Source organism: Pleurodeles waltl, chromosome 12 (assembly GCF_031143425.1).
Source record: "Pleurodeles waltl isolate 20211129_DDA chromosome 12, aPleWal1.hap1.20221129, whole genome shotgun sequence".
NCBI lineage: Eukaryota > Metazoa > Chordata > Amphibia > Caudata > Salamandridae > Pleurodeles > Pleurodeles waltl.
This window is the reverse complement of record NC_090451.1, coordinates 566518357-566545704: the sequence shown is the minus strand read 5'-3', so window position 1 is coordinate 566545704 and position 27348 is coordinate 566518357. Positions and strand designations below refer to the sequence as shown.

The 27348-nt window shown below is 45.7% G+C and overlaps 1 protein-coding gene across 1 annotated transcript in view; it reads right to left on the bottom strand.

Moving 5' to 3' along the window:
- LOC138268219 (FH1/FH2 domain-containing protein 1-like) overlaps nt 1-27348 on the bottom strand; it is a 1001023-nt gene that overhangs the window by 500346 nt on the left and 473329 nt on the right. Inside the window, exon 14 of the mRNA XM_069217669.1 lies at nt 14535-15454. Coding sequence (XP_069073770.1) covers nt 14535-15454 — 920 coding nt within the window. The remainder of the gene's footprint in view (nt 1-14534; nt 15455-27348) is intronic.

Here is a 27348-nt window from a genome sequence, read left to right as displayed (position 1 = left end):
TCAGTTTATGGGCTATGGGGCTGCGGGCTGATGCGAGATGTGAACAATGCTCTGCTCCGGACGCTGATTTTTTGCACCTGGCGTGGACTTGTGCAGCGGTACGTGACTTTTGGGCTGAGGTGATGTGTGCGATAACTGGTATGACTGGACTGGAGTTGCCTTTCTCTCCTGTGGTGGTATTGCTGGGTCTGCTGGATGGGGTGCCATCGGTGAGGCGACGTCTCGTTGGGATGCTGCTTTTGTTGGCGAATCGAAGAGTGGCGGTCTGCTGGAGGAGGGGAAGGGCTCCGCGGAGGGATGATTGGCTGCGGGATGTTGCATTTTGTCAAGAGCAGCTGTCCATGTTCTTGAAGTTGGCCCCAGCGTATTCTCGCCCAAGAGATAGCTGGGCACCTTTCTGCTCCTTTATGGAATCCACTGGTTAAAGTTGAGAGCATCCTTTTGATGGGTGTGAGACTATGTGCAGACTGTTTTGGAATGAATATTGCTCCTGTGTGTGTGGAGATTGATGCTTGTTGGGCATTGCTGCTGTGTGGACCTGCTCCTCCGCCTCCGTCCTTTTATTATTATTGTTAAGATTGTTATTGGTTCCTGCCCTGAGTGCTTCTGTATTTAGGTTTCCCCTGAGGGTGTGCTTTCTACAGCCCTATAGGCATGTATATGGACTGGTAGTTGAACTGCGGGGTGTGACCCTGCTGCGGACTTTGTTTTTTGTGGACTTTGCCTTGGTTTGTCGGCCTGCCTTGTGCACGCACTAATGGACTTCTAGCGGGCGATATGGAGTATTGGGGCTGTTGTTGTTGGTACTATGTACAATTGCATCAATAAATAAATAAATAAAAACATTTTTTTTTAAAACTACAATCCTGGGGATTTTTCGGGGAAAATGTTCCTACTCTTCTTTCACCAGACTGAGAGGTCCCATTACAAGTTGTCTGTACAGAAGCTCAAAGGGGCTAAACTCAACACCCTTTTGGGGCAGAGAGTAGGCATGGCAAGAGGTTATCCCACTTATGCCTCAGACAGACTCCTAATCATGCCCTTCAAGGTTGTTTTTAATCGCTCATCAAGCCAGCTGGTCTGTGGATGGTAGGGGGTGGAGAACATGTAAGTAACTCCATACTACTTTCACACTGACTGCATGAAAGCAGACAGAAAGTTGGTGTCCCTGTCAGATACCACTTTCTTGGGGAAACCCACTCAGGTAAAAATCCCCATCAGAGCACTAGCCACTGCGGATGCAGTAGTAGACATCAGAGATATGGCCTCTGTGCACTTAGTGGCATGATCCACCAGAACCAGGATAAACCGGTGTCCAGAGATGGTCCGGGCATCTCTAGGCCCTCCAATGTTGATGCGTTCCCATCTTAACGGGAGTGCCAATGGCAGGTGAATGAGACAGGGGAGCTTTTAGATTTTGCCCGGTCTTCCCACTGGCTTGGCAGGTCAAGCAGGTTTTACAGTAGGCATCTGAAGAGACCTTAATTTGGGGCCAGTAAAAGTGGGGGACAAGCCTGGAAAAGGTCTTGTCATGGCAAAATGTCCTGCCTGGGGACTTTGTGAGACAGTCCCAGTTGGAAGGCCATGTAACACAGGAGGACCACCAGGCTCCGTGTTGCTCCATGCACAGGTGCCTTAGGCTAACTATACAGGAGGTTGTCCTCCTAGTAAATCCAGTAACTACCAGAGGCGTCACCAGCTGCTTGGGCTCCGGGCTGTCGCTTCATGCCCTCCATGGCTGGGCACTCCTCCTGAGCTTTGCAAAAGTCCTCCCTGGTGGGTCCTCTTTCTACTTGCCATCCAGCAAGCTCAGAAGGGTCACCAAGACACTGAACTCTCCACTGGGCTCCGGGACAGCCTCCTCCAGCGCCCAATCCACCTCAGTTGGGAGTCACTTAGGGGCTTGCTCCCAATGCGCCTGGCCTTTTCTTCTTTTTGTCTGGGCCATTCTTCTAGGCTCCACACCTTCTTGACTCCCTTCACTGGCAGCCATGGACCTGGTGGTTGCACATGCCCGCCCAGGTACTCCCAACACCTCCAGGTGTGACCTGAGCTCCACTTCCTTCCAGGTAGTGTGATCCAGGTCATTCCCTAGCAAACAATCCACAGGCAAGGCAGGATTCATAGCTATCTTTAGAAGTCCAGGAAACCAGCCCCCCCACTCAAATGTAGCAAGGGCCACTGGCTAGTGACCATCCCGTTTGTCTGCTCCCATAATCTGGTGGAATACAATGGAAAATTAGCTCTGCAGCCACCAGATGAGTCCTTACTATAGCCAAGCAGGCACCTGTGTCCTCAAGAGCCTCAACACCTTGCCACCGATGGTAACCCACTGCCTATACTTTGCAGTATTGGATAGCACATGGGTTTTTGGGACCATCTCCACATCACCTAGGCCACTAGGGCAACATCACTCAGCACCCCCCACTTATTGGGACAAACTCATCCTCAAGCATTATACTCGCCACCCCTGGTGTCTTAACTCCAGTGGGAAGCTGTGTTCTCTTGGGACGCTTGGGAGGATCCCCCTTGTAATGCCCATAGCCAAACAACTCATAGCACCTGGGGGATTGTTCTGACTAGTCAGGAAAGCCCTTCTTCTGATGGCCAGATTTGGAACGGGACCTGTTCCCCAATGAACTGTTTTGGGGGCTTTGTGAAATGTCCTACTTTTTTATCTGCCCCTCCTTTTTCTGGTGGGAATCCTGACCACTCTTATGGCAGATCCCCCCCCTGCATTTTTGGACACTCTGGTGCTGACCCAGAGGTCTGTCTCTTCCGCAAACGTCCTGGGGTCAGTCAGCTTGCTGTTCACTAGGTGCTGGTGGAGCTCTGGAAAACAAACTTTAAGCATGTGCTCCCTCATAATTAGCCTTTCTCGACTAATCAAGGAAATCTACCCAGGTCTGTGTGGGAACTTTGTGGCTACTCCTGAACCTCTGTCGGTATCTCACAGGGGTTAACCCAAACGTATAGATAAGTATGGCCTTCAAGGGAGTGTATTGTGTCTGCTCCCCCACCTCTTGTGTCAGGATTGCATCCCTCCCCCACTGTAGGCATATACCTCCACAAAACACCCCCAATACTCCCCAGGAACCTTGTGCCCCCATAAAGCCACCTCATAGGCTGAGAACGACATATCTATTTCACCCCCACCACATAACTGGGCACCAAACTGCTTGGGTATGGACCCTTTCTTCAACAATGGACCCTGCAGGTATGCTGCCACCATTACTGTAGGACTCTACTTCAATGGCCTTGATGTCCAGCTGTTTGAGGCTTAGCTCATGGTATATCTTACTTTGTGGTGCCTCCATGGCCAGCCTCTTTACCTCCTTGGCCTTGTCCCTCTCCATCAAAGCTTTCTCCCTTTCTATCAAAGCTTTCTCTTTTGCCATCTAATTTTGCCAGCTCAAACATGAGCTTTCTTTCCTCCCTCCTGTCCTCCAGCTCTTCTGGGGACAGGCCCCTGGATGATACAGTGCTCCCTTCCCTTGGTGGAACCATTGCTCCCGGCAAGATACTAGCCTCTTGTCCCACAGGCAGTCCCAGATGCTCCAGTGAATTCTGGGCCAGCTATTCCTCAGTATATTATGCTCTGCCTCTGTGGCCACAGACAGGTTCTGCATGCCAAGCTTCTATTCATGCCCTGTGCGCCTTTTACAGTCCCACCCTTCTGGTGAAGCCTTTAGTAGAAAGCTCAAACCCCTTGCAGAAACTCTTGAACTCAGCCACAGTGTAATTTTCAAGTTTGTCCAGATCAAAATCCATTCTTGCAGGTGCAGATGAAGACCCTGAAGTCAGAAACATGATTTTAGGAAAAAGCTAACATGCCAATCAGGGAGAATAGAAAAATTGTAAATGCCAATTAAAGAGGGCAGAAAAAATAAAAATGAAAATTAGGGAGAATTGACTCTAATTGGTCATTGGTATAGATTCGTAGTGTACACCAAATTACTGTAAGGTACTGCACAAACAAGTCCTATCCTCACTGCTGATCCCCAATATTACAAATTGGGTATCTGGTCGGCAGAAGTATGCACCCCGTCCAAGCAGGAACCACAATCCTAGTCAGGTACTCGCCATATATTAACCACTTTAACACCCTCTAGCAGCTTTGAACAGAGCAGACAGGCTTAACTTAGGAGGAAACGCTTAAAGTACTTGTGCAACACTTAAAACAGTAGAACAGTGAAAACACCAACAAAAATAATCCAAACAAGGTTAGGAAAATAGAGCTTAATCTAATGAACTAATAAAAAAAGACAAAAACAACAACAATCCAACAAGTAGAAGCCGAGAAATGAATTTTAAAAGAATAAAGGAAACTGTAGTGCTCAGAAGCTTAAAGCGCCAACTGGGGCTATCTAGTCACACTAGACCGGGTGAAATCTGAAAAGTCAAGCCGACTGCAATGGAGTACGGGTTGGGTACAGGTACCAACCTTGTCTTGCTGAAAAAGTACCTTTGGATGGAGGACTCTGGTGCTGACCCAGAGGTCCGCCTCTTCAGCAGACTTCCTGGGGTGAGTCAGCTTGCTGTCCACTAGGTGCTGGCGCAGCTCTGGAAAAGAAACTGTAAGCATGTGCTCCCTCATAATTAGACTGTACAGCCCATCAAAATCATTTACTTTGCTTTCCCTCACCCAACCCTTCAGTGCCTTGCTGGACTAATCAAGGAAATCTACCCAGGTCTGTGTGGGACGTTTGTGGCTACTCCTGAACCTCTGTCGGTATCTCACAGGGGTCAACCCAAATGTATTGATAAGTATGGCCTTCAAGGGAGTTTACTGTGTCTGCTCCCCCACCGCTAGTGTCAGAATTGCATCTCTTCCCCACTGTAGGCATATACCTCCACAAAACACCCCAATACTCCTCAGGAACCGTGTGCCCCCATAGAGCCACCTCATAGACTGAGAACCACTTATCTATGTCATCCCCCACCACATAACTGGGCACCAAATTGCTTGGGTTTGGACCCTTTCTTCAACAATGAACACTGCAGGTATGCTGCCGCTATTACTGGAGGACTCTACTTCAATGGCCTTGATGTCCAGCTGTTTGAGACCTAGCTTATGATCCATCTTACTTTGTGGGGCCTCCATGGCCAGCCTCGTTACCTCCTTGGCTTTGTCCCTCTCCATCAAAGATTTCTCCCTTTCTATCAAAGCTTTCTCTTTTGCCATCTAATTTTGCGAGCTCACACTGGAGCTTTCTTTCCTCCCTTCTGTCCTCCAGCTCTTCTGGGGACAAGCCCCTGGATGATACAATGTTCCCTGCCATGGGTGGAACCACTGCTCCTGGCAAGATACTGGCCTCTTGTCCCACAGGCAGTCCCAGATGCTCCAGTGAATTCTGGTCCAGCTCTTCATCATCAACCAGTATATTATCCCCTGTCTCTGTGGTCACACACAGGTACCTAATGTGAAGCTTCTATCCAGGCCCTTGGTGCTTTTTGCAGCCCCACCTTCCTGATGAAGCCTTTAGTAGAACGCTCAAACCCTTTGCAGAAACTCTTGAGCTGAGCCAGAGTGTAACTTTCAAGTTTGTCCAACTCAAAATCCATTCTTGAAGGTGCAGATCTAGACCCTCCAGGCAAAGAAATGATTGTAGGAAAAAGCAAAAATGCCAATCAGGGGGAATAGAAAAATTTGAAATGCCAATTAAAGAGGGCTGAAAAAATAAAAATGCAAATCAGGGAGAATACACTCCAATTGGTCGTCGGTATAGATTCGTAGTGTACACCAAATTACTGTAAGGCACTGCACAAGTCCAATCCTCACCACTGATCACCAATGTTAGAAATTGGGTTTCTGGTTGGCATAAGAAAGCACTGTGTCCAAGCAGGAACCAAAATCCTAGTCAGGTACTCGCCATATATTAACCACTTTAACACCCTCTAGCAGCTTTGAACAGAGCAGACAGGCATAACTTAGGAGGCAATGTTTAAAGTATTTGTGCAACACTTAAAACAGTAGAACAGTGAAAACACCATACAAAAATAATCCAAACCAGGTTAAAAAAATAGAGTTTAATTTAATGAACTAATAAAGAAGACCAAAATGACAAAATCCATAAAGTAGGAGCCGAGATATGAATTTTAAAAGAATAAATTAAACTGTAGTGCTCAGAAGCTCAAAGCGCCATCTGGGGCTATCTGGTCACACTAGACTGGGTGAAATCTGAAAAGTCAAGCCGACTGCGATGGAGTGTGGGTTGGGTACAGGCACCAACTTTGTCTTGCTGAAAAAGTACTTTTGGATGGAGGACCTATCGACTTCCAGATGCGAAGAGCAGAGGAGGCAATGTTTCGGCGTCGATCCTTTTGGAAGTTGGCGATGCATCAGTTCCAAACTGTACAGTCAGAGATGCGTCATCGGCGAATCCTTTGCAATAAAGTCATCGTTGAGCCGCGTAGCTGTCAATGTGAAGCCCTTGAGCAGCAATGTGACTGCGTCGAAGGAGATGCATCAGCTCCAACTGGCGCAACAGTGGCATTGCGTGGATTTTGCAGGTTAGGTACAGAGAAAACCACTTTCAAGGGCCCAGGGCTGGATTGGCACCTATTAGCAGGGGAGGACTCACAGATGGCATAGGCCAGGTATTGTGGTAGGGTTGCTGAAAGTCTTTGATGTCCCTGAATCCTCATAACAGAAGGCAAGCAGACAAGCCCTTGGAGGCACTCCTGGTTCAAGTGGTGGAGGTCCAGTCCTTCTCTCCTAAGCAAAGAGGGCAGCAGGCAGTCCAGCACAGCAAAAGAGCAGTTATTCCAGAGGAGCAGTCCAGAAGTGTATCAGTCCTTTCAGCAGCACAGCAATTGCCCTTCCTGACAGAGTATCCACAGGTCCAGGAGTGTACTAAGTTGGGAGGGCCAGATGTCCAGTTCTTATACACATTGGTGTCTCTGAAGTGGAGGTGACTTCAAAGAAGGACTCTGAAGTGCACATAGATCATCCCTTTTTGCCCTGGCTCCAGACTTACCGTAGGGTGTTAAGCAGTCCTTTGTGTGGGAGCAGGATACTGCCTATTCAGGTGTAACTGTTAGCTACTCCCTCCAAGCTGCCCAGGATGACCCATCCACATGCAGATAGCGACTCAGTCACACCCACCCTTCCATTTTTTTTAGGGAATGGAATGCAGGAACTAGCTGTCATTCCAGCCTAGATGTGTATTGGAGACAGACTGCAGGCACACAGGGCTAAGAGCAGAACACCAATTTTCTAAAAGTGGCATTTTTAAAATTGTAATAGTACATCTGACTTTACCATCAAAGACAATTTACCATCACAGTTCAATAAATACTAAACATGACAGGTCTACTACTTTTCGATCAGGAATTATTTTATTATTAAATGTAATACGAAATTCCCAGTGTTAACCTACAAGAGGGGTAGGCTTCACTGTAGTGAAAAACAAATTCAGGAGTTTTTCACTACCAGAAAATGTAAAATATATATGTCCTGTCTTTTAATTACTTAGCACCCTGCCCTGTGGGTTACCTAGGAGTTTAAGGTATGGCAAGGAATTTTAAATGCCAAGTCGACAAGGCAGTCAACTGCACACAAAGACTCTGCAGTGGCAGGCCTGAGACCTGTTTAAAGGGCTACTTAAGTGGGTGGCACAATCAGTGCTGCAAGCCCCCTAGTAGTATTTAATTTACAGGCCGTGGACACATATAGTGCACTATAGTAGGGACTTATAAGTACATTTTCAAAAAGTTTCACATATACTTTTATCGAGATTGTATGTATGTTTCTTATATGCATATCTTCTCCATTTGCTCTAATGAAATCTCCAGATCATACCCCATATCTATTGGTCCTAAGAGCCACTAGTCATAGGTATCTACTGGCAAGATATTCACATTCATGTCTTATAATAAATCCGATAGACCATAAATTCCTAAGGATGATCTGTTTCCAGAGATAATATTAGGATGGACTCATCTCCTCAATTCCAGTTCTCAGTCACCCCCTCTTAGGTGCTTTTTTATGTGTTTGATCCCATAGTACTTTTAAAAAGGAAGGTCACCCTGATGTTCATCCCATGTGTTTCGCTACAGGGTAGCTACTGTCACAATTATTAATTGCCCAAAGATGTTGCAGAATTCGCTCTTTGACTTTCATGGCCGTATTTCCTACATAGCATTTTTTTTGCAGCAGCATTTCAGGACATATACGACAAATTCTGTGTTGCAGGTGATCCTTTCTTTTATTAGTACTGTTTTACCTTTAAATGTGTTATATATGCCTTCATGTTTGTCCAATCCTATATGCTTTATATATCACACATTTCCAGATTTGTTGAGAAAGGTAGTTAACTGTCTGGCTGGATCCCAGTGACTTGTGGTTAGTAAATCACTCAGATTGACTGTCTGTCTATGTCATGTGAGGATTGGATCCTACAACTTTCCGAAAATGATCATCATGCCTCAACACATTCCAATTTTTTAATACAATTATGTTTTGTGGTTTTGTGCTATACATTATAAACCATAAAAAATCTAGACTTCAACATCTTGTGATTTAATTTTGCAGTTGCTTCCACTCACATTGGGTTCAAATAAGTTGCCACTGTTTTTTGATTTTGTTCTATCATATGCATCAAACAGCATTTTCTTTAGGAATACTCTACTGAGGAATCAGGATATCTGCTGAGCCTCTTGGTCAATATCTGTCTCTGAAGAGAACATTTCTTTGGATGCCCACTGTTTGCATGTTACAAGGATTTTCCAGCAGCTGCCTGTTTTCTATATGTATGTCCAATAATTTTGACATTAAACAATAAGAAGCCTATCAGTGTATGAAATCCCATTCGTTTTGCCAAAAATATAAGCTTTCATTTTGCAAAAATGAACCAAGTTCCTCTGAAGTACAGGTCATCGTTTTCATGAAAAAAGTTTAGTAAATAGGTAAAAAACCATTATGCATTGATTGTGCCCCACAATGCCTAGGGATATCAACACTATGTTAGGACCAGTGTTTCAGCCTATGCATGAACCTTTATGACATTGATGACCCAAAATATCTAGAGTTACCACCAATACACCAAGCACATTTGCAAGCACATACATATGCAGTGCACCCAACACGCAGGCGCACACTTGAACTCACACAGACACATACACATATACCCATGTTCCCAAGCTGTCCAATAAGAAGTTAGGACAGGGCTTGAGGCAGAGCCACATTCTCTATCTCAGCTTCTGATTGATCCTGGAGCAAATTATTGACAAGAGCCACTGAACCTCCATTAGTTGTATGCTGAACTGATGCAGGACAGCATGTCAGCCATGTGTGTAGGAAGTGTGGGAGAAGTGGGGATGTATCCCTTCCCCCACCCCCAGATTTTGGAGTCTGGGGGACTCGGGATGAGGGTGGAAGGACCAAAGAATTTGCAGGGTCATTAGAGCACAAAATCGCTACTTATAATGGTGGAGGGTGTAAGGACACAACTGATATGTATCTCGTTACTAGATCATGGGATATTTATTAATGTGTAAGGGGATTCTTCAAAATTCCAAGAATTTTTGATACTCTAAAGAAAAAACAGCCAACAAGGGTTTCACCCCTTTCACGTGTGGAAACCTGAAGCTTTTTCAAGGGGTATACTGGTGTTTCTGAGATAAGTAACATTAGTGCATAACGTACAGTAAGAATTCGGGTAGTAACCTCATAAGGGGTAGATGTACTGTGATTGTAAGTAAGTACAGGGTGACAAGCAGGGTTCCTAAGTCTCTGTGGTTCTGGCGTCACAGGATCCAAAATTCTTGAAATATTGAAGGATCCCCTTGCACATTAATAAAGACAGCACAAACTCTGGCACAATTGCAGGACTGTGTCTCAATTTCTCACTTAATTTTGGACTATACCAGGATCAATTAACGAGATACATGTCAGTTGTGTCCTTACACCCTCCAGCATATAATGTATGATTGGGTTAGGAGTTTCCCATTCCTAAGTGCAAACTGACCAACAGACCTTAGCCTATTCATAGGAGTGGCAATGCCTGGGATTTCAACTTTTTCTCCTTTCCTGTCGCTACTTATGTCCCAAAACTTGAACTGCTGACCTGCCTCCAGTAATCATTGACCAATCTGATGGTCATAGAATAATGGTGAGTCAGGAGGCCACCCACGCCCGCTGCCCTTTTGTTTGTGCTGTTTACACCTGTCCCCATTAAGCAACTGTAAGAACAAAAGGAGAGAGGAGGAGAAAACAGCATTTGCTGATTGCGGTCTGCTGTCTGCATCTTGCCATTGTCGACCCTACCCCAACCTTGAAGAGACGCCCTGCAGGACATTAAGGAAGAGATAAAGAGGTAAGAGTCCCGCTCAACCTGACGCCTGCAGGCTAGAAAGGAGACTCTGTGAAATACAGTATTTGTATTTGCCAAGGATCACTCCATTTGGTGAAACTGGGAAGGGGGACTGTAGATACATTGGTGATAGTCAGGGACACTGGAATTATGCAACAGGATAGGGCCAAGTTATATGGCAGGGCTGACTAACTTATGTGGCAAGAAGAGGCAAATTATGCAGCATAATGTCACACATTTTGTGATAGTATTTCATTATTTTGTAATTTTTGCACTTGTTAACACTCTCTGGACTTAGGTTGCACCTCATTAGTACCAGTTTTCAGCTAAATATAGCAACAAGCAAAAGAAAGGATACCTGTCAACCTTTGCAAAAAGGGCCTTAAACTGTACAGCAACACATGTTGCTGCATTTTAGTAACTTTTGAACTATTTTGTTTAAATCTGTACTCCATAACACTAGACTGTACTCCATAACACTAGACTCTCTGCCACTGTACTTTATGTTAATGCACTCTACTCTGTACCACCCCACTGTATGCCACTTCACTGTACTCTGAAACAATCTACTCTATGCCACTCTTCTCCACTCTGAGCAGTTTTATGCCACTGCACTCTACGGTGTACCACTGCACTCTATGCCACCCTATTCTGCACCATTCTACACTATGCCACTGCAATCAGTGCTATTCTGCTCTAACCAACGCACACTACACCACTGTACTCTATGCCAATGCACTCAATCACTTTACTCAAAACGAGTGCACTTTATGCCACTGCACGCTATGCCAATCTACTTTGCATCACAGCACTCTACTACACTTATATCTATGCCACTCTACTCTGCACCACTACACTCTACGCCACTCTCCTCTGCCCCGTTGCAATCTATGCCACTATACTCTGCAACTCTGCACCCCTGCACTATAAGCCACTCTAATCTACTCTACACCACTCCACTCTAGGGCACTTCACTCTACTCTGAAACCATCTACTCTACACAACTCTAATGTATGCTACGCCACTCCAATCTACCCTGCACCTCTCCAATCTACCCTGTGCCACTGCACTCTACAGCACTATACTCTACTCTGCAGCACTCTACCCCACTGTACTTTATACCACTCTATTCTACTCTGCACTACAGCACTCTACAACACTGCTCTCTACAAAACTGCACTCTATGGCAGTCTGCTCTGCAACATCACTCTATCCTACTCTACACCCCAGCCCTTTAAGACAATCTACTCTGCACTCTTTGCCACTGTTCTCTATGCCACACTACTCTGCACCTCTGCTCTGCACAGCTCAACTCTAGGCCATTTAACTGGACTCTACACTACTGCATTCTATGCCACTACACTCTACGCCACTCTATGCTGCATCATTTAATTCTTCCTCACTACACTCTACTCTATCATGCACCACATCACTCTATGACACAGCACTCTACAACACTGTACTGTAGTCTATGCTTTGCTACTCCACTGTGCGCCCTTCTAGTCTACTGCACTTTACTTCAAACCAGTGCACTCTAATAAATGCACTCTACATCACTATACACAAAACCAATGCACCCTATGCCAATCTTCTGTGCACCATTATATTCACTGTAGACCACTCTGATCCACTTTACAACACTTCATGCTACGACATTACACTCCATGATACTCCACTCTGACACTCTACTCCGCGTTGTGCCACTCTACAACACTTTACTTCAGTCTGTGACTCTCTATGCAGCTCTCTCGACACTCCATACCAGTTTACTCCTCACTATTGTATGACACACTACTCCACTCTATGGTACTCCACAACACTCTATGCCACTTCAGCCTATGATACGCTACACCACTCTATGCTACTACACTGTACAACAATATACTATGTTCAAAGACACTCTCTTTATGCCACTCAGCATTCATTTGTTCCACTCTAGGACACTGCACTCTTCTTTATGCCTCTCCACTCTACCAACCTCAGCCACTACACTTTACGACACCCTACTCCACTCGATGACACTACTCCACTCTACTCACTCCTCTACACCACACCAATCGATGACACCCTATGACACGCCATTTTCCTTTAGGCCATTAACTTTTAACCATGCTGAACAGTAGCCATGCTAGTGTACAACATAGCTACAACACTTTGACAAAGCCAGTAGCTCTTGCATAGGTGAGACCTATTGGCTTTGCCAATGCTTGTTTTTAAGGTATGGAACACCGAGGTGACTTGCAATATCTTTATCATGTATGCCAGGGGGTACTTTGTCCCATATAGTATATTGTCACACCATCACCTTTCCCACAAACCACTTAAAACCTCAGTGCATAGCTCCTGTCATTGTGAGCTATTAGAGCAGAAGAAAGAAAAGCAACATTCCATATGATGCTTCAAACAGCTGCAGTGTAATGTCAAAACTCAACTGTAATGACCTTATAATAGCCAAGTTCTGAAGTATTTTCGTTATAATCAATGATTTGGTGCGTCACAAGTAGCCGATTATAAAGAAGTTAGTGAGTGACATTTATATAGGGATTAGAGTCCCATGTATTATAAAGCCTGTAACACCAAGAGCTTCTTCAGTGTAAATGCTACCAGTTTTGACTGATGTGGAGCTGGGCTGCCCAGGATCACAGTTTACAATTGTACTTGATTGCTTTTAATGTATCCAGTGTAGTTTCAGTTTGAATGACGCAAAGGGCATGGTTGGTGCGGGCCACAAAGGATTTGTTCTTCCTTTTTGCCATCCTACCTTTTTTGCTTGATGCATGAAGATGCAAGGATAATCAACATGTTTTTTCACATTTGGTCTAAATACTTTCTCAATATAAATAACAATAAAACATACTTTGTCACACCATGCGTTCCTTTCTCCCTATTTCATGTACAAAATATATGATTGTATACATTTATCAGAGTCTGCAGTTCGCAAACAACGGGCGATTCGTATAGGGTCAAAGGAAAATTTCCCAAGTGTGTCCCTGTCCCCCAAGAAATGATTTGTCTCCTATGCCCCTGAGGTCAGCTGCACTTGAAAAAGGTGAGCATTATTGTCTCAGTAGTTGCGCAATAATGATGGAACCATCTGAGCCATCCTATGCTGAGGAAATGGTGATTTGCCGGTATACGTAACGATTTGTTTCCATATAAAAGCTGTAACATCATGTCAAGCAGGTAGCTGAAAAGGGCAATGTGTTGGTTGAGCAGTGCCTGAATAGCAACTGTGGGTGTGCAGTCACAGATGTTACAGATGAAAACATTTGTGCCTTTTTAGGTCGATTGCTTTGATGTGTTGTAAGTATTGTGAGCTTTTAACCACACCCACCTCCCGCCCATCAGTTTCACTCCTTCCTGGGCTCGCCTTTCAAAAATCCTTTGTTATCATTGGTAAATGCTTTATGTTTGTCCCTCCTTGGCGGTTTTGTTGTCGCCTTGCAGAGTGCCTCTGTTATATGAATAAATGCACGACTGCCGATAAGTTTGACTGCTAGTGAACTTCTTTTTCTTTTTGTCTCTCTTCTTTGAGCTCATGGTGGCCATGGCACTTTAAATCGTCTCGCTTATGTCTACTGTTACTTTTCATTTTTAATTTAATCTGCAACAAAAGTCCAGTTAGGAATTTACAACGCGAATAGCTCTAGCGAACACGAGACCCATTGCACTGCAAATGCTTGTTTAAACATGTGCCCAGGTCCAGATTATTATTCTGCCACAAATGCCTTTCAGCTGGCTGTGTTTGTATGCCTGTATTGTTATCTATATAGCACAAATTTAGCTGTGAATCAAAGGAGCATTATACATCACTGAGGGGTCGAGCTACAAGATTGTGCACATCAAGTGAGGGGCACACAAACACATTTTCCACACAGAGAGATTAGGTGATTTGCCCAGGATCACATGATGTTGAGCCTAGTGCCAATATGAGATTCCAACCTGGGTCCTCGTGTGCCAAATACACCAGCTCGAGCCGCTAGGCTAAATCTCCTCTCCTTCAGGTGTTATTCTTTATCTGCAAATTCTTCACATCAACATTACAGTGCATAGCCATGAGTCCCAGAAGCTGAAGATGTACATAGGAACAATATAGAAAATTACTGGCAACACCAGTAAGGTATCCAAAAATGTACTTCATTCACATTTAATATAAAACGCAAAAAAGACTTAGGTTAATGGTGTTAATAAACAAATCTCGAAGCTCACATGCTTTACCTTTGAACTAGGAAGTTCCTTAGCCTTTGATTCAAAGAGATGCTCCAATTTTCTAGGGTCCATCTTTACTTTATCCAGGGAGGCCCACACTGTACCACAGCCATACGGGTTACGTGAAGGAGAGTTTGAAGGTCGAAGCTCTTTCCAGAAGAGCTTTATTGTCTTCCTTTTCCCTGTAAGTGTTGAGTTCTCAGCATGAACAGGTCCTGGGGGCATTCCAACAGGGGGAGGTGGTGGCGGTGAAGGAAGACCAGGAGGTAATGGTGGACAAATTAACGGGGGCTGTAGAGGCATGCCTGGACTTATAGCTAACTGAGGTGGTGGGGGTGGGGGTGGCGGCAGAGGGGGTGGTGGCGGTAACAAAGATGCCCCTGAAGGTGATGATGACTGCAAGCAAACGTTGGTTTGGGTAGGTGGTGATGGAAGGCAACTAAAATAGTTTGACTGTTGAGCTTCGACCTCCAGGACATCAAAATCATCTTCGTCACACAAGTCTGAAAAATCTAAATCCTTAATACGGAGTTCACTCTGATTTCCTCTCCTATATTCTGCCATGTATTTCTTTTTCAAAGGAGTCATGAACGTGTTTTCCAAATCTTTAGCATTTATTTCTGCATCAATGCTGTACTGTGCCCTTAACCCCGTTGTTTTCCAGGCCTCAGAAACGTCTACATCAGGTTTCCCTTCATCCTCCTCTCTGGAATGTGTGTGGGTGTGGCTCAATAGCCGTTTAGGTGTCAGTTTCTGGATTTTATCTAAACCAGAATGGTCCAAGTTAAGAATTTCACTTTCGGTCATCACTTCAAGGGGACAGGGCTTCTTATCAGCATACAACATGTCCATCATAAACTTCTTGCAATTTGGGATAGTGCTGGGCTTGACACTAGGTTCAAAGCTTGATTGATGGCTGATCTTTTGACCTGATTAAACACACAATTGGGAAAAATTATCATATTGTACAATCATGCAGTTACATAGGATTAAGTACAAAAATATTTTTAATATGTCATATATGAACTACAGTAGCTGCTTTTAGCCAAGAGTCTAAACCTCTGACAATTCAGGTTTCACTATTTCAAGAAGGAATAGTTTTAATTTCTATAATCCCCTGCACTTTGGTAACAATTAATGTACTTTTTTATGACTGAAAACAAAAACTTGATATTAGAAAATGTATTGTGTGACCCCTTCTCCCATGTACAGCAGCAGTAGATGGTCAGGAGGATGGCCTGGTCCCAACATTGGTGGGGAACAAGATAGGAGTCCCAGTTCCCCGAGAATCGATATCTCGGTGAAAAAAAGCAGAAGGAAGTCTCCTTGGGCTGGGAGGTGGCCATTCTGGGAAATTGTGTGCAGCAGCCCTCGTCCGAGGCCTGGCTGTCTGTGAGAGTTAGAGACAGATGAGGGTTCATTGATAGATGCTGTAGACGCATAAGAGTGGGAATGAAGAGGTGGAATGCACCTGGAAGACACCCCTAGGACCACGCAACACCCCCACTGAGGAACAAAGACTGTCAGGTTGCTGAGATAAAGCCGCAAGAAGGTAAGGTCTTGCAAACAAGAAGCATCCCACCTGCAACGACTCCTGGATCCCTCAGAAAAGGAGTGCCACTACAAAGGGCAAGGAATTCTGCAACGAAATTAAGGAAGGTGGTGGACATCAACATTGCTGGCTGATGGGGTGAATTTTTGTTGACTGTAGTAATTTTTGTCCTATGTGCGGATCTCCTCTTGCTCTGACAGGCCCACAAGTTAGACTAGCACTGAGGATGTTAGGCCTCTTGACATGCCTGTCTAGTTGAGGGTGCGTGGCCAGTGGGTGTAGGGGCCCAGAAACCAGGCTGAGGTCTACACAGGCAATATTGGCATAGCACACCTGGGGGTGCTGAGACCTGGGTGGTGCCCTGAGGAGGTTATTAAGACACCAGCCATCATGGTGAAGGGACAGTAACACAAACACAGAGACATAACGTGAGTGGACCTTGTGGAGTTCCCTTATTACCCACCCAATCAGGCAGCACCGTAGCAGCCAAAAGGAGCTGGAAAGAGAAAACTATAGAAAATACGATGACTTCTAAAAGCTAAAAATAATATTAGGGATGACAAGAACAGGCCTGACAGGAGCACTGCCAAGCCCTTTCCAGAAAGACTGACAAAACTATCTGTGGTTCCACAAACATTTCACAAGAATTCCTAAACAATTACTGAGAGAGACCAAGGATTAGGACAGCACAGTCTAGCCGGATTTGAAAACCTGGAGCTGTGAATTGCAGAAAGACATGAATGCAATCAAACTTCAGGTTTCGGACCAAAAGAAAAAGGTAGAAGAACGAATGGAGGAATAACATCACTTGGGAAACAGACCTTCTTGCCCAGGAAGAGTAGTACGATAATCTGCTGTTGAAGCATGAAGACCTTGAAAACAGGTTGCAACGTAACATGAGGGTACGAAGAATGAAGAGGGTCCTGACAGTCATAAGCATATCATTAACCAAATCCACAATTAGCCTGCAAACCACTGACTTGCCTAGTTGATCTGAGCAGGAATGTGGCGAGAAGCGTCACTGGATGCCCTCAAACGTGCATTTCTAAGGTGAAAAGGAGAAGATAATGTCTTTCCGATGTATAACAGATTCTGTAACCTTTAATGGGCATACAATGAGCTGGTTCATGGCTTGATGGCATGAACTTTAAAACAATGACAAGAGATCAGGCGGGAACTGGATCACCGGTGCAGAGACATCATATGCCAAAAGGGCCACCCTTTCAGATTCATTTTTCACTCATCAAAATAAAAAGCTCTTTGAAAAATCCCTGATGGAAGCTTGATCAATTTAGGGTCTAACCGATTAAGTATAGCAGGATGGAGCTCCAAGCCTGCTACCCTTGCCCTGCTGAAGCTCTACTGACAAGTGCTGGGAGCAGCTACATGAGGGGTGGGCACTTCACAGAAAAGTATTCTTTTTCCTAGCTGCAATGCTTAAACCATTGTGTCTTTTATTTAAGGGTGTTAATGCCCTTCAACAAACAGATAAGCAGCTTTCCACCACCTACAAGAGAGTGTGGGAGACATGTCTCCCGCATGAGACACATGTCTTACAAAAGAGCGACACAAATTGCATTTGAAAGGTTTCAACTGCGGTTCTTAGTTATCAAAAGTCAAAATGTGCAAGAGAATGTGAGGAAGGCTGCAAAGGATACAGCAGGCGGGTACCTTACTGCAGTGTTATCGTTAAGAATAAATACACAATTGCAACACTTTATACCCCCAGTATTAATCAAGACGTACTCCGAAAGTCAGCCATATCAGACATCGCAGGGATTTAATAGTGGGGAGAACCTCAACAGAGACTTGGAAGATATCAAAGACTAATCGCAGGCATCAGAGAGTCGGTATCTCCAGACTTCAGTGAATGATTTCTAGAGGCATGATGGCTAGTAGACATTTGTAAGGAGACACACAAAGATAACACAGATTACACATTTAACTCTATGAAACATCACTCCTATGCATGGCTAGACCATTTCTTGATTTGTACGAAGCGGTTAGCACTGGTCGACATTTTCAACAACGGCCAATTCACCTTGGCTGATGATGCACCAATCTCTCCAATACTTTCTGGTGGATGTGCTAATAATGTACTTCTCTTTTTCTAAGACACACAAAGCTGGCCAGTAGATAATATCCCAATACTAAGTCGTCTCTGGCTGCTCTATCCGGTTACCCTGAGAGAGGTGCGGAAAGGAAGTATATTGCCCAGTTTGCAGAACCAAAGCAGGATGGACTCAAGGTCACTATAGGCACATGACTGGAACTACCAAACTTGTGGCCCTAGAGCCCCTGACTGCCGTGTGGCCCTGCAAATGGGGTCTGACACTCGCCCTTTGAACTCAGCATAATTTCTGGACATTTGGAGAGTTTTCATGCCTTTAGCAATCTGTTTATGCATGCTACTAATCTGTTTTCTAGTCTTACTACATTTCTACTCACATCCACAATCTGCATGATTTTTGAGATCACAAAATGTCCCACTTTACAATGCAAGCTTCTTAATATAGGTACATTTTTCTACCTTCAATTATGCCCTGCTTACACAAATGACACTGCTGTGCTGCATTTTGTACTTCTTTTGGTTACCCTCAATTCTTTCTCAGATGTGCTTTCAGTCCACACCTTTCTTCCTGGTTAACCAACTTGAGAAGTGTTTGATTCCTGCCTCTCTCCCTTTCCGAGAAACAAAGGAGGATACCCCCGTAATGGTGCTAGGTGTGGTAAGCCTGCTATATATATGGGAAGGCTCCCCTTCGTGGAATGTTGTACAGCCCATCTGCAACCAATCCTTGATAATTCTGTTCATTCAATCGAGTAAGTCATTGGCCCTTAGACAATAAAGTCCTGACTTGAGATGTCTTATGAATATTTGTGCAGCAATTCTCTCATAAATGCAGGCGTCAGTGATTAGTTTGTCAGTAATCCCGTCATCCATAAACACATTGATCGTAAAGGTATTTAGTAATTGTATTCACACACACTGTCTCTCTATTTAAACACTCTAATCCAATCCAAGAATATCGGCAAACCCACATAATCAGAGGTTTAAAATCATTATTTTCTTTGGTAATGAGCATGTTCCTTAATCCAGTTAATTATTATTTCTGAAATTCAAGCTCTCCAACTCAAAAGGGTAACAGACTTAGGGCAGAGCATTCAATCTATTTGGCAGTGAAGCAAACACAGTATGTTTGTAACTAAATATCCATACACACTTGTTAGCACCCATTGTATGAGGCTAACCTGGTTTGTAGTGGGTACCAAAGGTACTTACGCCTTATACCAGGACCAGTTATCCCTTATTAGTGAAATGTAGGCAGTGTCTAGAAGACAGGCTGTCTAGAGGTAGTTCTAGGCAGAGCAAGCAAGGCTGCTCTAGGAGACATGCAAAGCTCTTGCAAAACCACTGTAGTCGCACAGTACGTACACACATGAAAGACAAAGTACTTTATTTAAGTCACACAATGCCAAAAATACTTTGTAGGCTATACTCCCATACGAGGTAAGTAAATCACACAATATATACACTAGTAACCAGAAACAGGTAATTACATAGTAGGAAAATAGTACAAATAGTGAAAACACCATGGGTTACAATGGGCCTAAGGGGAACACAAATCATATACTAAAATATTGGATTGAGAAAGTCGGTTTCCCACCTAGGCAAGTGTAGTGTGTAGAGGGGTGCTGGGAGTGTGAAAAAACCCCAAAGGTAAGTAAAATACCCCACCCCAGAGCCAAGGAAAGCAGGAGTAAAACATAGCAAGTTCCCTAAAACACACTAGAGGCCGTGATAGAAGATAATGCAAGAACCAGAAGAGACTGCAAGACACCAACAATGGATTCCTGGACCTGAAGAACTGTGGAAGAAGGAGGCCACGTCCAGGAAACACTGAAGAGTCCAGGGAGAACAGGAGCCCCTGCTAACCTGGATGAAGGTGCAAAAATGAGAGAGTGAGAAGACAAAGTCAGTATTGCACCAAAGAAGACAGATGCAAAAGATGTCACATTGGATGGATGAATGTAGTCTGATTTGCATTGCTCTATTCCGCCAACAAGCCTTGGCACCTACAAAGCTTGCGGTTAGCAGAAAATGGTGCTGCCCAGGACCAGAAGGGACCTGGTGGCCTCTAACCAGGACGGGGAGACAGAGGTGGCTCTCAGCAACTCAGAGAGCCCTCAGAAGACCAGGCAGCGCGCACAGGAGTCCCACAGCACGGGGACAAAGGAGGTGCAAATGGAGACCCACACAGCATGACACAAAGGATTCCCACCCCACCGGAGAACCACTCTGGGAAGTGTGCGTCGCAGGATGGAGTGCTGGGGGCCTAAGCTGTGCTGTGCACAAAGAACTTTGTGGAAGATCACACACAAGCCTTAGCAACTGCAAGTCACGTGGTGCACGGGGTACTATCTTGCGTGGGGAGGCCAGCTCTTACCTCCACCAAAGTTGGACAACTGGACAGTGGGACTGCCGTAGTCATTTTAGTCCACCACCTGTGTTGCTGGATCCACGCTCGTCGTCTGGAGAGGGGGTCCAAGCCACCGGTCGTCGCTGCAGGGAGGTGCCTGCTGAAGCAGGGAAGTGACTCGTCACTCCATGGGAGATTCCTTCAGTTCTTCTGGTGCAGGCTGATGACGGGGGTCCTCAGAGGATGTAGGACCTGGAAACTGTTGCAGTTGCTGGCAGGAGCTGAAGTTACAAGGTTGCAGAAGTTGTCTTTGCTTGTTTGTTGCAGTTTTGTAGAGTTCCTGGAGCAGTCAGCGATTGATCCGTTGATAGAAGATGAGGATTCAGAGGATTCCTTCAGGAGTCTTGCAATCCGAATCTGATGAAACACCCAGAGGAGAGACCCTAAATAGCTGAGAAGGGGATTGGTCACCTAACCAGGTAAGCACCTATCAGGAAGGGTCTCTGACGTCACCTGCTGGCACTGGCCACTTAGATGCTCCCAGAGTGCCCCAACCACCATGTAATCGAAGATGGCAAAACCCAGGGACACTCTGGAGGAGCTCTGGGCACCACCCCTGGGGTGGTGATGAACAGGGGAATGGTCACTCCCCTTTACTTTGTCCAGTTTCGTGCCATAGCAGGGACTGGGGGGGGGGCCTGAACCGGTGTAGACTGGATTATGCAAGGAGGGCACCATCTGTGCCCTTCAAAGCATTTCCAGAGGTTCTGGGAGGATACCCCTCCCATGCCTGTAACACCTATTTCCAAAGGGAGAGTGTGTAACACCCCTCTCCTAAAGGAAATGCATTGTTCTGCCTTCCTGGGATTGAGCTGCTCAAACCTAGGAGGGCAGAAGCCTGTCTGTGAGGTGACAGCAGCTGGGACTGCAGTGGAAACCTCAGAAGTCTGGTTTGGCGGTACTCGAGGTCCATGGTGAAGCCCCCAGAGGGCATGGGATTGTAAAACCAATACTGGAATCAGTATTGGGGTACAATTCCCAGTTGCTAGACACCTTACATGGACATATTCTGAGTTACTAATGTGAAGCTGCATATCGGTATTGACCTATTTGTAGTGCACGCTAAAAATGGTGTCCCCGTACTCATGAAGTCTGGGAAAATGGTCCTGGACGACACTGGGGCATCTCTGCTAGTGCAGGGGTGCTCTCACACACAGGTGCTTAGCACCCAGCCTTCAGGTTTGAAAGACCTAGTATAAAGGTAACTTATAAGTGACCTGGTGCAGTGTCTATGGCTGTGAAATGGTGCATGCATTATTTCACACAGGCCGCAATGGCAGTCCTGAAGAAGCCTTTGTATGGGGTCCTCATGGGTGGCAAAATAATTGCTGCAGCCCATAGGGATCCCCTGGAGCCCTAATGCCCTGGGTACCTATGTACCATATACTAGGGACTTATAAGGGGGGGACCAGTGTGCCAATTTGGAGTGAAATATGAAGTCACTAAACTGTAGTGACAAATTTAGAAAGAGAGAGACCATGAGCACTGGAGTTCTGGTTAGCAGGACTCCAATGACAATTTAGAAAACAGTGAAACACACTGATAAGCAAACCATAAGAACTGGGGTCCTGACTAGCAAGCTCCCAGTGACACAGTTAAGAACACACTGACATGAGGCAGAAATTGGGGGTAACATGCCAAAAAAGAGGGTTCTTTCCTACACCCATTTATGAGGGCTAGGGTGGCACAGAAAAGAAAGGAGATGCTTGGCCCCAACTGTGGTAAGTGAGGTCATAAGTCACTACTGTTCATCTTACTATGGTCTAGAAACTGGGTAAAGTACCTTTTCTAAACGTGGCTTGCAGAGTAGCACTTAAAGCAGTCACATGCTTCTCAGGGAGCTATTGTGTGTGCGTGTGTGTGTTGGGGGCAAACACAGTAAATAATGTCCAGCCCAGTGATCATCTTTAATGAAAATATATAGAACTTTATTCTTTTAGTAGGACTAGATACTACACAAATCCATGGGGATGTCGCATAAGAATGTAATAATTTTAGCATCATAGTGGGGCCCTACAGACCCTTCTTCTCGATGTCATTTTAACCCTCCATCTATGATCGAGATTCCACGTCTACAGTCCTGAATACACTACTGGTTTAGGCAATAATTAGGCACAGAAGCAGATGACAGTTATTCTCACTGGTTAACTAAGCATCTCAGTCCAATATTTTTGTAATTCCTTTTATAAAATAAAATAAAAAGTCTTAAGGGGGGTGGCAGACTCATACGACCATGTTAGTCTCTTGTCTCCGTGTGCAGGGTAAGCCCCCATTTTATCTGCTGACTATTTGTTATAGTGTAGGCTGTGTAGTGGATGCAGGTCGGCACTCATTCTTTTCTCTTGAGGGCCATACTGGCAACCTTCCTTGAGAGATTGTTTGTGGAGGGAGACTCGTAGAGGCAGGTCTGAGTAGCAACACCATTCTTCAGCAGTAGCAGCATTCTTGGTTGGTTGCAGGCAAGTGCTCAGATACGGCAGTTGCAAGTTCCATGTCAAGTTTTCCTGGTGGTGTCTTCTGTGGCACATACAGCCTCCAGGCCAATCATGGCTTCCCACTTCTGCAGTGATGTGTTTTCCACTTTACTCATCTAACGCGGTACAACCAGTGTCCCAAGCCCACAGTAGGCTGTCATACCTGCTCTGGTATGATCTTGTTACTGAACACAGGGGAGCTATGCAAAGAGACCGAGTGACCTCTTCACAGCATTGGTTACTTCTCACTCGCCCTCTGGCATAGTCAAAATTCTCTGAGTACCATTCACACTTGTAATGCTCTGAGGCAGTCTTTCTTCCATCAGGTACCATGCCCTCTCCTTCCCTTTCTCAGCAGGTAGATAGGCTTCTAGCCTCTTTAGGCAGACCCTCGGCTCCTATAACAGAAAGTGCAGACTTAAGGTCCCTTCACCTCTGGAAGACTGTCAGGCAAACACCACCCCTGGGTGTACAGCAGCTCATCAAGTATACTGTGGGGCACTTCCTTTAAGGTCCCGGAACTAGAACAAATTGGGGCAGTTGAGGTCCTACATTCATACATGTTTTCTAGACAGGGGATGTGGCTTGGCTGTCTAAGCCTTTGGAATCCGATTGAACTAGTTCTCATTTAAATGCCACTTTCAGGTTACTTCTCAGACACAGCCTTTGTGCAAAGTGATGCCTTCAGTGCAGGCAGTAACAGAACTAACTTCAAACAGAAGTACCCAATATCTGGTCGATATGAAGTGTGAGATCCCTGCACCTGGCTGTCATCAGCCTTCCTGAAGTAGCAATAAGGAACAAACAAAATGCCTGCCTAGAAACTTCCTCACCTAGAAGAACAGAAATGACAACCCTACTCCTCACCCCTACCATCTACCAAATGGCAGTGCTAATGAAGAAATAATCAGCAGCCTTCTGCAACAAGGTCCTCACAATTTCTGAAGGCTGCCTTGTGTCCATCTTCCCTCACTTCAGTGTCTCGAGTACCACCTTCCATCTACAGGAAAGGAATCACTGCACTGTGTGGAGGAATCTGTCCTTATCCTCCATCATTTGCTATGCTAAATCAGGGAAATCCAAAATGGATGCCTTCGGCTTCTGTATTCAGGCTATTACCACACAAAGACTCCTGCTACCATACATGTGTTCTTGGGCTCAGATCCCACTGAATCCAAGAGTAACCCATAGGCTCACCTGTCTTTGACACAAAAAAGATCTGGCCACACTATAAACAACCACAGTATACTGTCACCACCACTTTATGTGATGTACCCTGGGCAAGGCCAGAGGTCCACTGCCCACTATGAAGGCATGCTTTACGCACTACTCCAGGTCATGGAATGAGTTCCAGACCTCACATTACCAGGGACAGGCCTAGGTTTCTGGGCACACTGTAGTGAGGCACCAAGGACAAAATATGATGGGCTCGAATGCGAACTTGAGAGATTGGCAGGGGCTGAGATAAATTCTAGCACTGCACCCATCACCTTGTTGTTGCTGCAGTTGATGCCCTAAGTGCAATGGGTATACTCGGACGTGAGTCCTGTGCTCAATGTTGCACAGGATTCATACTGCACTTTACTGACAAGCATAAAGTAGAGGAAACTGGTCAGGGGTTGCTTGTAGTCCCTTGCCAGTTCCCATGTGGAACAGATCAGTACTAATTTGCATATTGCTGGCCTTTTCTTAGAGTGGCATGATGGATGTAAAGCACAAGTTACTTACCTTCGGTAACAATATATCTAGTCGTGACAAATACTAGTTCCTGAGTCCTTATCTCAGAATTTTCCATCGGGCGTCAGACTGGATCTGGAGATGTTTTCTTCAAGCAATACCCTTGCGCATCGGTAAGTGGTGCCGGTCGACTCCGCGGGCGTCGTTGGAGTTGTAGTCGCCTTGATGATAGTACATAGACCCCGACTCAGCGCAGTGACCGCAGTTTCTTTTAACAACTTTCCACACCAAAGCGCAGAGCCGCCTAGAACATGGAGATTGGTGCCCCAGAGCTAAGGGACTGAATGCGGAATCCCTGTCCCTAGAAAACAGTTCGCAAGCGGGGGAGATGGGTGGGCCAGGAAGGAATCTGCAACTAGAATATGTCTCTACCAGATATATCATTACCAAAGGTAAGTAACTTGTACATTTGATAGAGACTTCTAGTTGCAGATTCCTTACCTTAGAATAGATGCCCCAGTAATGCCATCCTCGGAGGTGGGCTGGGAACCAAGATCATACTAGAAAGTCCTGCAGGACCGAACAACCAAAGTAGCCATCCCGACGGACCTGACTGTCCAGGCAGTAATGTTTAGCAAACGCGTGCAGGGATGCCCACGTAGCTGCCTGGTAGAAACCCAGGACAGGAACTCCGTGCGCTAACACAGTGGAAGCAGCAGATGCTCTGGTGGAATGAGCTTGCAAGCCCTCAGGGGGGTGCTTCCTGGCCAAAGTGTAGCACATCTTGATGCAAAGAAGTACCAATCGAGACATCGTACGTTTTTGCACTGCCTTCCCTTTCTTCGCACCCACATATCCAAAGAGTTGATCGCCCACCCGGAAATCTTTAGTACGATTTAGAAAGAAGGCCAATGCTCTTTTTGGGTCCAGACGGTGGAGTCTCTCCTCCTCATGAGAAGGATGTGGGGGTGCGTAAAAAGTAGGCAAGGTGATGGACTGGCCTACATGAAAAGGCGTAACAACCTTGGGAAGGAAGGAAGCCTTAGTCTGCAACACCACTTTGTCAGGGCGCACAGACAAGAATGGAGGCTTGGAAGAAAGAGCTTGAAGCTCACTCACTCTGTGAGCAGAAGAGATGGCAACAAGAAAGACAATCTTGAAAGTGAGGAGCCGTAAAGGGCTATTGTGTATTGGCTCAAATGAAGTATACATTAAGTAAGGACATGATTGAGGTCCCACTGAGGCATGATAAATGGAGTGTGAGGAAACAAATGGGTGAGACTTTTAAGGAATCAATTGACAATAGGTGACTTAAAGAGTGAGGGCTGACCAGGTAACCTAAGAAAGGCTGAAATAGCCGATAAATACCCTGTAAGGGTACCCAAAGCAGGGCCCTGCTGGGCGAAAGTAAGAAGAAACAAAAGAACCTCAGAAACCGGAGCGGGATCAACAGATTGGTTGGTACACCATGCCACAAATTTATGCCAATAACACCATTTTGGTGGAGGGACGCCTGGTTGCCAAGATAACGTCACAGACTTCGGGTGGAAGTTCAACTGCAGCCGCTCAATCTCCACCCATGAAGGCAGCGATTGGACAGGTCTGGGTGGAGAACTGTCCCCTGCTGCAGCAACAGAAGTTCTTCCCAAAGAGACAGTCTGAGTGGTGGATCGGTGGCCATGCTCAATAGCTCTGGATAACATACTCTCCGTGTCCAGTCTGGAGCCACCGGTCGTTCCTGATCTTCTTGAGAACTCTGGGCAGAAGTAGTATAGGCGGAAAGGAGGCCAGAGTTCCACTAGAGACGAAAAGCGTCGCTTGGAAACTCCAACGCGCAAAACAGATGACTTTGCACGTTCTCTGTGGAGGCGAACAGATTTAACCAAGGCTCTCCCCACTGCTGAAAGGGACCTTGCGCCACCGTTGGATGGAGACACCATTTGTGATCGCCTATACATTGTCGGCTGAGTTTGTCTGCTTTGGCCCACCAGATGTTGAACAACCAGGGTAATGTTCTGATGTTCCAGCCATGTCCAAAGGTGTAGTGCCTCCTGACAAAGGGTCCAGGACCCTACTCCTCCCTGTTTGTTGCAGTACCACATATCGGTAGTGTTGTCCATGAACACTTGCACTTTCCTTTTGAAAGAGGGCAGAAATGCTTTCAACGCAAGCCTGATCGCCCAGAGCTCCAGAAGATTGATATGGAGCCCAGACTCCGCCAGATACCAGAGGTCTCTGATCTCCAGCTCTCCCATGTGGCCACCCCAACCCAGAAGTGACACATCTGTCACTATGAATAGATCAGGCTGGGGAAGGGAGAGGGATCTGCTGTAGAACCAATGCAGATTAGAAAGCCACCACTGCAGGTCTTTTGCGTTCCCCTCCGAGATCTGGACCATGTCGGATAGATTTCCCTGATGCTGCGCCCAGTGGAACTTCATGTCGCACTGCAGACCCCGCACATGCCATCAGGCATGTGTCACTGGCAGGATGGAGGAGGCCATGAGTCCTAGCAGCCTCAGAGTCAGTCTCACCGAAACCCAAGACAGAGGCTGAAAGATCGTAATCATAGCCTGAATATCTTGGACTCGCTTTTCGGGAGGATAAGCCTGAAATTGCACTGTGTACAGAACATCTCC